Raw genomic sequence first — 13,355 nt, forward strand, 5'->3', positions numbered from 1 at the left:
AGTAATTAATTACATCAACATTACCACTAAGTCTAGCATATTTTGATAGTTCAACTATATCCTTTTTCTCCATCTTCAGCTCTTTATTAATCCAGTTACTTTTCCTTTTGTACAAGTATCTTTTGATTTTCTTTTTTGGAAAAACTAAATTAAAATTATATTGAAAAATGTTGTTAAATACATCAAACTTATTCTCTACTTTTGATAAATATAATGGAAGCCAGTTTTCATAGGAAAGAATATTTTTAAAAATATTCATATTATTATCTGAAAAACCTCTACATTCGACATATTCACTGGGAAAATTTAATTTTTTAGATTTGGGTAATGTCAGTTCTAAAATTTGTCCATTATGATCAGAAAGAGATGTTATGATTCCAGTAACATAGGCCAGTCAAATAAGAATTTTTCTAGGAATTAATTCCCAGCAAGCTGGAAATCATTTTAATATCTTCATTTGGTCCCAAATAAGTGTAATCTGAGTTTGCACCGTTCTATGAGGTGAGCTTACATTATGGCAGCCTAAAATAAATTTGTTTTCAGTATTTTTTTCAGTTTTTTACGAATTGCTCAAAAACAGTGTGTCGGACACAAACAACGTCCTTTTAATATCAAAGAGGATTAAATTATGCGTAAAATGAGCATATAAATATCCAAATTCGGTTAAGTAGTATAGCCAAAATCTTAAGTTTTAAATATATATTTTTTTGTGTTTCATTGCATTTTACATTTTGCGACTTTCCTGAACCCCATACTATCTTTGAATGAGAAACACACCCGTGACTATTTCCTTCTTTATACGAAGTAAGAGTGGGGGAAACAGCTAATCAAGTATTCCCAGCTGTTTGCAGTTGTATAGTACAACACAATATCATTGCTAAGTGGCTGTCAGTTACTTTGGAAGTGATGCTGTGAATACGACTTGTTTAAAAATAATTGAGGGCGTTTACCAATTTAATTTATTGCTGTCGTTATATTCGTTCAAACAAGTGTTACAACGTAGTGATCTGTTATCTTTATGATATTAAGTGGTGTGTTTAACATGTTTAGACATGAACGATCCTGAGTACCGGTATTTAATCTGTGATAGACCGTTACATGTTGAGGCCTCAAACTTCTGTGAAACAACAAGGAATAATAATAATAATAATAATAATAATAAGCAAGCAATCCTTGGCAAACGTAATTTTCACTGAAACGATGACTGCAACCATCCTGAAAGAACAATTTCTCTCTAACTACAACAACAGAGGACGGCTTAACTCAATGCTGAGGGAGAAATTAGTGCACCAGGGGTTTTCGGTGTAAAAAGGAAAATCAACCACTTCAGCTCTGCTGAGATTTGTGGAAACAATAATTGATTCTATTGACAAGGGGGATAAGGTAGCCAGTGTCTTCATGGATTTGTCAAAAGCATTTGATAGCGTGTCTCATGAAATACTTCTTAAGAAGCTTAAAGTTTTGGGCCTGCCAGATGTTCCTTTAAAATGGTTTAAATCATACCTCTCCGATAGATCTCAGTATGTTGAAATAGTTTCAAAAAAAGGAGACCAAGTCGTTAAAAATAAATCACAAGCATTAAAAATTAAACATGGAGTTCCTCAGGGTTCTATTTTAGGACCATTATTATTTCTTTGCTATGTCCGTGGAATGCCCTCAATTTTAAAATCAAACATAGAAGCCAAAAGCCAGTTATTGTTGTACGCAGACGATTCAAACCTAATTATTTCAGCTAAAAATTACCAACATAACTAACTGGAATGGATTTACAGGATACTATTGAAACTTAAATTTGATAGGTTTAATAACTTTTATAACGTAATCAAGGGTGTTTTAATTTATCTTATGTTACTCTTTTCATCTAAATTTTTTGTAGAATTTGTAATAATTTTAGTAAATTTCTGTAAAGGGAATTTCAAGATTCTTTAAAAAATAGTTCTCCACCTTGTTACAGCAAATATAATTGATGTGGACAACGATTGTGCGAGTATAGAGGCTACATGCACTCGACTGTCTTGTCCATATGGTGTGGAGCGCTGGGTGGATGGTAATGGCTGTGACAGCTGTAGATGCTACAATCCCTGTCTATCGCATAACTGTCCAGTCAACACAACATGTGCCATCACTCTTGCTACCAACCAAGGCACTGGCCAGACCGAGTACAAGCCCATCTGCAGGGAGTGTGAGTCTCAACAATAGTTTAGTATCTGCTCTAGTAAATAAACCAAATTATCAGACCCAGCAACTAAGAATATCATTGGAAAAACTTCAAAAACAATCATGCAAAACATAATTTTTTCTAAACTCTTTTAGGGAAACCTTGCTGATTTTCTGACTAGTAAAACATGTTACAGTTAACATATTACAGTTACACTTGTGTGTATTCTGTAGTAAAACGGCACGACAATTAAATCAAAAGTAAACAAACTAGGATTGCTTACATAGCAGTGAAAGCCAGTTGAGCGGAGCGATTACGTTTCATGGTTTTTAATAAAGCAATAAATTAAAATATGTTTATAGATATAATACACAATACAAGTATTCCATCAATTTATCTTATCAGTTTCGCTCAGAACTATCAACATCTATAAGTTTCATAAGTAAAGATGTGGACATGACATACATATCCTTTGTATCGGTATTTTCCTGTGTTTGCTTGCTAATGTCATCTGATGAACCCACAGTTTGTGTTGAACCCGACCTTGAACCTAAACCAATCGACATTTTCTCAATCTTTGCCAGATTTTTCAATTCAGGACGATTAGCAGATATAACTTTTTAATTAAAGACTAGCCTGCTTTGAGAGAATTGCACAATTAGTTGTCATCATTCCTTATGAGGTTTGTTTTCTTAAATTGTGTACATCTATATATAAAGCCAAAAGTACCCATGAACTTTTGAGAAAACTACAAGTCACACCCCCATAAACCATATACTTAAAATGTTCGTCATGACGAGAAACCTCGCGCAAAACTATCCATTATTTCATAAATTGCCCATTAAGGTGGTAATTCCTTTCTAAAGAGAACTTTTCATATACCTAATGTTAAAAATACCTCAGCTGTACTATTTCTTTAATCAGGTGTGATTATTTGTTTCTTTTACTGTATTTTGTTCATTTCAGGTTAACTTAACCAATCAATAATTTTAATAATACTTATGATGTCAAACGGGGTGAAGCCCGTGGGTAACAGCTAGTTTAATATAATTATGAAAAGCATTGTTTTCAAGCAAGTGCTCTACATTCAACTATCTCAAATGCCAGAAGTAGTAATAACACATGTGAACATGGTATTAGATATGCTAATATGTTAAACTGTGATGTTTGTTTGGCAGTACACAAGGAAGGTGAGTGTCCGCAACTGAGTGGGGAGGCGAGTCATTGTACGGAGGAGTGTTCAGTGGATGCAGAGTGTGCGGGGATTGCCAAGTGTTGTTACAACGGATGTGGCAAGTCTTGTCTTGAGCCTGTATCAGAACATGTACAGACGTCTGCTCCAGAGACATACCACCCGGGCGGTGAGTCACATAGCTGTCTCTGGTTTCCCCATCTTGTCCAGACTGTTTCAGATATCATGACAATCAACTTTTTACTAGACCAACAGCTAATATTATTCATTCAATCGGTTGGAGCTAATTTAGTTTTCAAAGAAACAAGGCTATTCTTTGATTAAAGTTTATTGTTAGTGATAGTGAGTTAATGTTGTTCAAAGTTTATTGCGGGCATTTTCCATCACAATGATAAAATACAATACACAATTTTTCAATGCTGAAATCTGTTCCCGTCCTCAGGTGAAAAAACTTAACTAACACATTACAACTAACAATACACCAAACTCAACCTAAGTTGGAATAAGCTACAGAGAGTAGCAGTCAAGTATAAGTACTGTAAACGTTGTGAATTGTATTTTACCATTGTGATGGAAAATGTCCGCAATAAACCTTTAAACAACAAAAAAAAGACTAGACATAAAATATTTCTATAACTTTAGATGGAAACAGAACCCTTGAAGCAGAGATTTTAATGTTATTCACTGCTTTTGTAGTAAATGCAGGGACGTATTTAAGAATTTGTCGCCTCTAGGCAACGAAGTTTGCCGCCGCCCCCCCTCCACAATTTGTCAGCGCACTCCCCAACCTCACTAATATCACCCCAATGGCCAATACATGGCCCTGTCAGCTGATTTTGTAGAAAAATAATCAGCAATATTGCATGCTGCATCAACAAATTTAATATTTTTTTTAGCCCTTTTAAGGGACTTTTTTCTACGCAGTTTTTATGCAAAACTTTATTCTGACTTGGATACTCAGAATGCAAAGTTTTTTTATCCAATCAGTAACTATAATCATGTTTTGAAGCGTGAAATGAAATGGCACACAAAACTGTCTGTATACAAGGGTTCTTATAACACTTTTCATTGAACACTTTTAGTCACATCCACTTGAGAGATGTGCTATTGGTTTTGATATGAAATAAATATGTTTACTACCTACTACTATGGCACACCTACACACAAGTATATGGTGCACAATAAGCTGTTCTAGCTGCGCTGCAATCCCGTGGTTACTTGAAGCCTGGCCCTCTATCTATACCCACAAGTATTATTTTTTACTATTAAGGTTAGATAATTTCTGCGTTACACAGAAGATATTCCTCTTGTCTATCATTAACCTCAAAAAGTGAACATCCGACTTTCTTAAGAGTCTTCATCAGTGGTAGCCATCTTGGATTTTAGTCCCGTAAGAGCAATGTTAACTTTGTAACCGAATTTCTAAAAACCGTGTTGTGATAAAATAATGATTGAGGTGTTAAAATTATGGTTAAGTGGTCCTCATATTTGAAATAACATTTCCTTATTCCCTAGTACTCTATGTTATAAACCTAATTATAAATTTTCAAAACTGTATCTTTATGAATAACACCAGTATACTGCTTCAAATGATGGTAAGTACTGTCAAATTTAACATTGCTCTTATGGGACTAAAATCCAATATGGCTACCACTTATGAAGAGTCTTAATAAAGATCGTCATTCATCGCTTTCTTCTTCACTTGAATATTGAAGTTGAACGCTCTCATCTCTCCAGAGTCAGCAGACAGCCAGACACAGAGGAGCGCGGCAAGCGGCAGACAATGGTACTAACTTGTCTGTCATACACTCCCATGGCCATTTATGCCCAAGGCGGGATTTGGCCGCACCAACAACTGCTTTCAATCTCTCTCGATCTTCTGCCTCTTCCACTGCTGCCCCCACTTCTCTGACGTCCTTGGAAACACTATCCCACCATCTCTTCTTGGGCCTTCCTAATGGTCGTTTCCCTTCTGGCTTTCCTATACTTGCTTCTTTTAGTAGTGAACCTCGTTCTCTCCGTAGTGCGTGTCCTGCTCACCTTATTCTCCTTGCTTTCACGTTTGCTACTACATCATAATCATTGTACATATTCCTTATCTCCCTATTATGCCTTTTTCTCCATTCTCCATTTTCTTGTATTGGTCCATATATCATTCTTAAAATTTTGTTTTCAAAAACAATCATCTTGTTTTCTTCTTTTTTATTTAAAATCCAAGTTTCAGCTCCATATGTTAATACTGGTCGAATTATACTATGATATATTTTTATTTTTGTTTTATGTGAGAGAATCTTTGAAGTCAACAATTTCTTACAAGAATACATACATTTATTGGCCTGAGCAATCCTATAATTTATTTCCATTTCTTCACTATTGCTGCTTGATATAATTACCCCTAGATATTTAAATTGTTCAACAACTTCAAAAGTATGTCCATCTATACTAATTTCATTTGTCCTCACTTCATTTGGCTGTCTCGTGAAGTGTATATATTTTGTCTTCTCATCATTAATCTTTAGGCCCATTTTTTCTGATTTTTTTATGAACAGTCTGGTTAGCTCCTCTAGGTCATTTCTGTTTTTGGACAGAATTACTACATCGTCCGCAAAAGCTCCAGTGAAAAAATGAAGATCAGTCTCTGGTAAAGTCTTTCTACCTTTCAGCTAGCGCTGTCGCTGCGTAGTGTCTTATGAAGTAAACAGGGGGAAGTGTTTTCTTTGTTCGCCATTTTGCAGCGGCCGGCAACCCGCTACCGCGGCGCGCGTGTCCGTCAGACCCATAGGACAGCACGGAAAACTCAGCACAGCTGTGTAATAAACTATTGACTTTTGTTTGACTTTCAAATCAAATCAAATCAAAATTTTCTTTATTCATTATGTACACATAGAGTACAGAATGGCGTCAACAAGTACTATTATAAACTGGTAAGTACAAGTATATATAATACAATAATAAATTAAAATTATAATCACTGTAAGAAATTAAATTAACTGTTACAGACGACATATGCTTAAAAAAATTCATTAAAACTGTACAAAAGGTTTAACAATAATAAATGACTTCAATGTCTTTTTGAAGGACCCAAAATCAGTTATACATTTTATGTTGTCTGGTAATGAATTATAAAATTTGATGCCTGAATATGTTGGCTTCTTCTCATAAAATGTTAGCTTATGTCTATTAAAACAAAAATTATTCTTATTTCTAGTTTCATATCTGTGATTAAAACCTAGCATACAATGACTATTTTGATTTTTTTTTATCCACAGAATCAGATCATAGATTAATTAGCTGTAAACTGTCATTATTCCTAAATTTGAAAAATGTTCTCTGGCTGACTCAAACCACTTAAGTTTCATTATTATTCTTATTGCTTTTTTCTGTAATATAAGTATCATGTTTAAATTTTCATTAGAGGTGTTACTATAAACCGACAAACCAAAAGAGACATGAGAGTGCACAAAAGCAAAATAAACTGCTTTAAGGGTTTTAATATCACAAAATGGTGATAATTTTCTAAGGATGAAAATACCTGTTGACATTTTTTTACAAACTTAAGATACATGAGTGTTCCAGCTAAGAAGTCTATCAACAGTTAAACCAAGGAATTTTGTTTCCTTAACTTCATCAATAAAGGAATCATTAAGACAAACATTCTTTACCACAGACCCACTTTTCCTATTTGAAGCGGAAAAATTAATATATTTAGTTTTTTGTTTATTTAATAAAAGGTTTAAATCAGCTAAATGTTGTTGGATTGCATTAAGTTTTATAAAAGAAGATATTTCTATATCATTTGCATGGTATCCGGATAGTTTTATATTTACATCATCTGCATATAAAGTGATTTTACTTTGATCACTGAAATTAGCTAAGTTATTGATGTAACATAAAAAGAATAAAGGCCCCAATATAGATCCTTGTGGTACACCATATTTCAACGGACTGTTACTGGAACGGCAAGTTATAAGTTGATTATATTTGTTTACGTATTTCAGTTCACATTAATGTGGACATAGTTGGACCCTTACCGCCTTCTCAAGAATTTATATAGGCCTACTTGCTAACTATCATATACAGCTTTACACGATGGATCGAAGCAACGACAATCAAGGATATTACAGCTGAAACAGTAGCAGAAGCACTCTGTTATATCTCCTAGTCTGTTAATATGATGAATATTTACTTTTGCATAATTTATTTATCACTAATGTACCTGTTGATCAAAATCGAGCAATTGTCAAGTACCGGTATTATACAGGAGTTATTTTGAAACAGTAATAACATTCCATGAGTTTAAAGGACCCGACTAAAAGCTTATATAACTAATTGAAATACTCACGCTATTTAGTACCGTAGCGCTTTGAAATAATAAACACTTCTTGTAAAAATATTTTATCATTTTTAGAAGCCGGCCTTAATTTTTAGTGTTTACTACAAATATTTTGCAACTTATAGCTGTTACCAGTAAACATTTCTTGCATGTATTTTTTTGATCTGACATAAGGTAGGTTAACTTTACCATTTGTGACAACATGATGCGTTATTCTTCATGGCTTTTTTACTTCCAAAATAAGTTGCATAGCAGAACTGGTAAAAATTATTCATCTCCCCAAGTGATTGTGCACCTGGATTCCTTACTGTTAGACCAGGCCTCTCTTCTACTCCTCTCATACGTATAAGATGCCCTATTAATTGTCTCCTCCTCCTGTTTTCAATATTTCTTCTTAAAACTCAAAAAATTTTCTGTTCTTCCAATAAAACTGATTAACTGTTTGGATACCTCCTGAATATAACAAACATCAATATTTTTACTCCTAAAAAGCTGGTGAGTTTCTTTTTACATACAGCTTTTTTTCTTTTTTTTGTTTAATTTGTTCAATGTAATTCTTATGGGGAAAATTTGACCTTTGAGAGCGTCTCGTGCCCTTAAGGGTAAGAATTTTTTAACTCTAAAACCTTATTGCAAAACTTTACATTGAGACTAATTATTTGACACCTCAAACTTTAAATTGGTCCACAAATAAGGGAGGAGTAGAGTTAACAAAAAACGGCTTCATGTATTACATTATAAAACTTCACGTATTATCTATATAGATATACAGTGTAGTATAATATATACAGGGTGATTTGTACTCAGTGTGACAAAATTTTTTTTGTAAGTACAAAGTAAATGAAGTGTGATGATGCATATCAAATGTTCCAAGTCTAAAAATTAGCGTCCCAAAAAATTATTTTATGTTTTTAAAAAATAACCATGTTTTTAAACTTAATACAGCGATTTCTCAATTACCTGTAGGTATATGGATTTGAGTAGATAATGTCATTTTCGTGTTCTACATTAAATTTTGAACAAGAATAATATAAAATGACGGAGGATCAGTTGTAAAAACTCCATTGTAAATAGATTCAAAGATAAAGATTAAGATGTTTGATAAAAATTTTAAAAACAATTGTCTATTACATTTTTCACACCCTGTATACAAGAAAGTGTCGGAATATGTTAAAAACTGCGCCATTTTATAAGCTTTCCAACCATATGCTACACTATTGAGGTTTAGATATATTTTTGTTTGTTTTAGTGGTTTGAATACCAGAAAACAGGGAACTTTTTTACTGTTTTTACTATTCAAGCTGAAACAAAAATACAACTTTTGCTTAATACCTGCCAACTTTCTATGTTTTAAATGTTAAAGACGCCATGCTTTGTAGTCTTCAAACCATTAAAGCATACATAAGCAGACATAAACCTCAATAGTGTAGCATATGGTTGGATAGCTTATAAAATGGCGCAGTTTTTAACATATTCCGACACTTTCTTGTATACAGGGTGTGAAAAATGTAATAGACAATTGTTTTTAAAATTTTTATCAAACATCTTAATCTTTATCTTTGAATCTATTTACAATGGAGTTTTTACAACTGATCCTCCGTCATTTTATATTATTCTTGTTCAAAATTTAATGTAGAACACGAAAATGACATTATCTACTCAAATCCATATACCTACAGGTAATTGAGAAATCGCTGTATTAAGTTTAAAAGCATGGTTATTTTTGAAAAACATAAAATAATTTTTTGGGACGCTAATTTTGAGACTTGGAACATTTGATATGCATCATCACACTTCATTTACTTTGTACTTACATCAAAAAAATTTTGTCACACTGAGTACAAATCACCCTGTATAGATATGGTCTTGTTTTGTTGTTGTCATAGTGTTAATATGAATTTTTTTTAAACAGAAGTGTGAAATAGTAAGTCTAGTTTTTTTCTAATTTTAGCTTTAGTTTCATCACTTGAAGCAGGTGTGCAGTATAAATCAACATTTTGGCGACCGTGACAGGACTTGTTTTTCACCTATCTCTATGATAGAAAATCTAAAGAAAACAAGAACAGTATATAACAAACTAAACAGTTTAGTTAAAAATGAACCCACAGACAAAATTGAAATTCAAACAACTCTAAAACGGGTGAGGCTCATTTGTCCGAGTTTTCAACTGTCCGAGTTTGTTAAAAATTACAAAATATTAGAAAAATCAGTTGTCCGAGTTTCGTTTGTCCAAGTTTTGATAAATAATTAATAATTTTTAAATAAATCAACTGTCCAAATTTTCATTTTTCCGAGTTTATAAAATTATTTTAAAAAATATCGAAATATCAAGTGTCCGAGTTTTCAACTGTCCGAGTAGAGTCAACATCAAAAATGTGACACCGCGCGCCTAGACTGGCGTCTCAGGCGCCTGGTCAGAAGCCGATGTAAACCTCTTCTGCGAAGAAATTCGGCATTGTGCGAGAGCCCCTCACGTCGACTTAAGAACAATTATAAAATTAATTTTATATTTTTTTATTATAAAATAATTTTTTTTATCATATGACTAATTTTACAATTTTTAATTATAGAATTAAACTGTCATCACCTAACACAACCAACCAAACTTACTCATAATATAAAAAAGATATAAAAGATAAAAATCGAATGAAGGTTTACTTATTATAACTAGCTGTTACCCACGGGCTTCACCCCGTTTGACTTCATACGTATTAATAAAATTATTTATTGGTTAAGTTAAGCTGAAATAAACAAAACAGAATACAGTAATACAAACAACAAAGTACAGCTGAGGTATTTTTAACATTAGGTAAATGGAAAGTTCCTTTTAGAAAGGAATTACGACCTTAAGGGTGTTCGGCCCATTTTTAAAAATATTTAATTTTTAATTTTTTTTCTTACCAATTCATTAAGCTATTATTAAGAATGGAAAAAAAGGGGTTTAACAATTTTTTCCCCATTTACCAAGTGAGATATAGTGCTTTAAAGTGTACTCTCGTTTTACCATTAAACTCAAGAACGGATGTAGACTGAGACACCAAAAATTACAAAAACCTTTGTTTAATGCACCTTAACTTCATGAGCTATTTCAATTTTCAAAAAAGTTATAAATAAAAAATGTGACATTTTTAAAAAAATCACTACAATTAGGCGGTTTGTGGTATTGCAACAAAAATTAGGTCATAAGACGGACAACTAATGGAAGTATAAATAAAAAATTAATTACATTAAAAAACTTAAACAGTTTAGGAATGTAATGGTAAACAAAATGTTGGCAAAATACGGTTGCGAGGCGTTGCGTGTGTGTACAGTGCCCAGACGCGCACTCACGGCACGCGGGCGCACGCTCGTCCCTCCCCGTTCCCCCGCGCCTACACCACTCTCTCCTCGTTCCCGCGCGCTCTTCTCAACAACTAACTGTCTACCTGTCACCGGCCACGTGTTCGAGTTGCATACGACAGTTTGTGTTTATTGTGCTGCGATTGTATGGTACCTTAGTGTTTAAGCTTTCATATATTTTTTGTGATTTAAACTTTGTTCTAGTTTATTATTCTGATACACCATGTCCCCCTTCACATATAAAATAAATATACTTAACTTTATTAGATTCCAAAGAATTTCATTACCCACAACACTATATTACAAAAAAAAAATTAAAAATGGTAAAAAGGCTCATAAAACATGAAAAAATCATCAAACAACTCAAAACGACAAATAAATTATCCACGTAACAAAGTAGTATCATAACAAAGATATTTTTACTGATAAACCCCATGTTATTACAAATTCAACGATAAAATTATGCTTAGAATAAAAATATAACTAATCAGCCACAGTTAAACCACTGTTATCTAACATAATTATCATAAATAGTTTTTTTTTCCGTGGAAACATCAAGCAAACCTTCAGTCGTTGAGTACGGTTCGCGGTGATGTCACCGTCTTGTGTTGTACTCACTGGTCACCGTGTGTATTGAATATGACTATGAAATATCTATACTGTATTATGTTAACAAATGCTTACCACCACTCAACTACCTCGCATAGGACCAGCTCGTTATCATGACTAAAACCCTTTTATGACTTGATGAATTCAAAGTTAGATGTTCCAAAGGTGCCGTCAATGAGTCATTTGAGGCGTTCACTTCAAGGCAAGGATTTCCCGACAACAAAATCCATTACAGTATTCTAAATTGAAAAAAATGTTGCTCAAATATTTTTGACTGATTGCACTTTTCATCGAGAAACTGGTAATTTATTTGATGTTAGTAAAGCTTGGATGGTAGCTATTTGTTTGGTAATGAAAGCAGAACAAATAAAATGTTCAGTTCGAAACTATGCCCAAAGGAAAAAACAATGTTTTCCTAAATATAAACGCATTGTAATACCAATGAATCTAATTTTATAGATCGCAACAACACAAAATGTAAATAAAAAACCATAGCTGTTTACGTAAATAATATTACGAGCGAACCACATAATATTATTTCAACATTTTATAGCTGGATTATTAAAGAGTGTAAGAATAACGGAAAGAATATTCTTAGATTGCAACCACGAGACCAGCACACACATACGATGTTTATATCTAAACTAGCTGTACCCGCGGGCTTTGCCCCGTTTAACTTCATAAGTATTCGCATGGCTCATTCACGTCCTGGTTGAAGTTCGTTCGCTACGCTCACTCACCTTTAGGTTAGAGCTCGTTCGCTGCGCTCACTTGCCTTCAGGTTAGCTCGTTTGCTACGCTAACTCGCTTCCAAGTTGAAGTTCGTTCGCTACGCTCACTCACCTTTTGGTTGGAAATTAGCTGTTGTCATAAATAAAAAAAAATAATAGTGCTGCACTCTATTGGTAATCCTTGTAACTTTGATGCTATTGGGCATTATAGAACAGAACCAACTTGTTTAATTGAAACAGCTGTTAAGATTCATTAATTCCTTTAAATATGAAAAATCATAAGGTTAACATGGGGAACTACAGAGCCACTGGGGCGGAGCCCGAAAGGATTTTTGAGATAAGAATATGCTTTAATGTTAATCGGGAATGTGAGCTATCATCATGCCAAATTTCAGCCCAATCCGTCCAGTAGTTTATGCGTGATTGAGCAACAAACATACACACAAACACACACACAAACACACGCACAAACTCACAAACTTTCAGATTTATAATATTAGTAAGATAGTCAGTACCTCTAAATACATTTTAGTTTCAGTAAGAATAACTGTACCATTTAAATAAGTTTGCTTAAAATTACCCTTTTCAAAAATCCCCATCCTAAATTGTCGGGCATTTATGCAAAATAGGCAGTTATACGGTTATAAATACCCGGTTATTTTATGTCATGCATCTTAATTGAATTACAATAATGCACACAGAAAAATATATTTCACTAACGACATCCATTATCTGATTTCATACGAACGTGGCTTGTTGTGTTTATAAATCAATAAACTTTGATATATTATTATAGGCGAGCATTAGGACAACAAAATATGCGAAAAATAATCGTTTTGGACGTTTTGGTTCAGCCTTGTTTCACGACCATCCTATTGTATGGAAGTACCTATATCGGTAGCAGTGGCTTCACATGTGTTTCCATGCTGTTGTTAATACTTCAATACTTTTCAATGAAATGGCGACCATACAAATTATATATTTTAAGTTTTT

The 13,355-nt window shown here is 33.3% G+C and overlaps 1 protein-coding gene across 3 annotated transcripts in view; it reads left to right on the top strand.

Annotated features, from left to right (window-relative positions):
• The window catches only part of LOC128983073 (papilin), a 274,271-nt gene that overhangs the window by 248,051 nt on the left and 12,865 nt on the right, over window positions 1-13,355 (top strand). For all 3 annotated transcript variants that reach the window (XM_054402221.1, XM_054402223.1, XM_054402222.1), the window contains 2 exons: window positions 1,955-2,182; window positions 3,337-3,519. In XM_054402221.1, the coding sequence (XP_054258196.1) occupies window positions 1,955-2,182; window positions 3,337-3,519 (411 nt within the window). The remainder of the gene's footprint in view (window positions 1-1,954; window positions 2,183-3,336; window positions 3,520-13,355) is intronic.

The sequence above is a fragment of the Macrosteles quadrilineatus genome, unplaced genomic scaffold (assembly GCF_028750875.1).
Source record: "Macrosteles quadrilineatus isolate MER2022 unplaced genomic scaffold, UCM_ALF_1.0 Scaffold_1__1_contigs__length_201487025, whole genome shotgun sequence".
Taxonomy (NCBI): Eukaryota; Metazoa; Arthropoda; class Insecta; order Hemiptera; family Cicadellidae; genus Macrosteles; species Macrosteles quadrilineatus.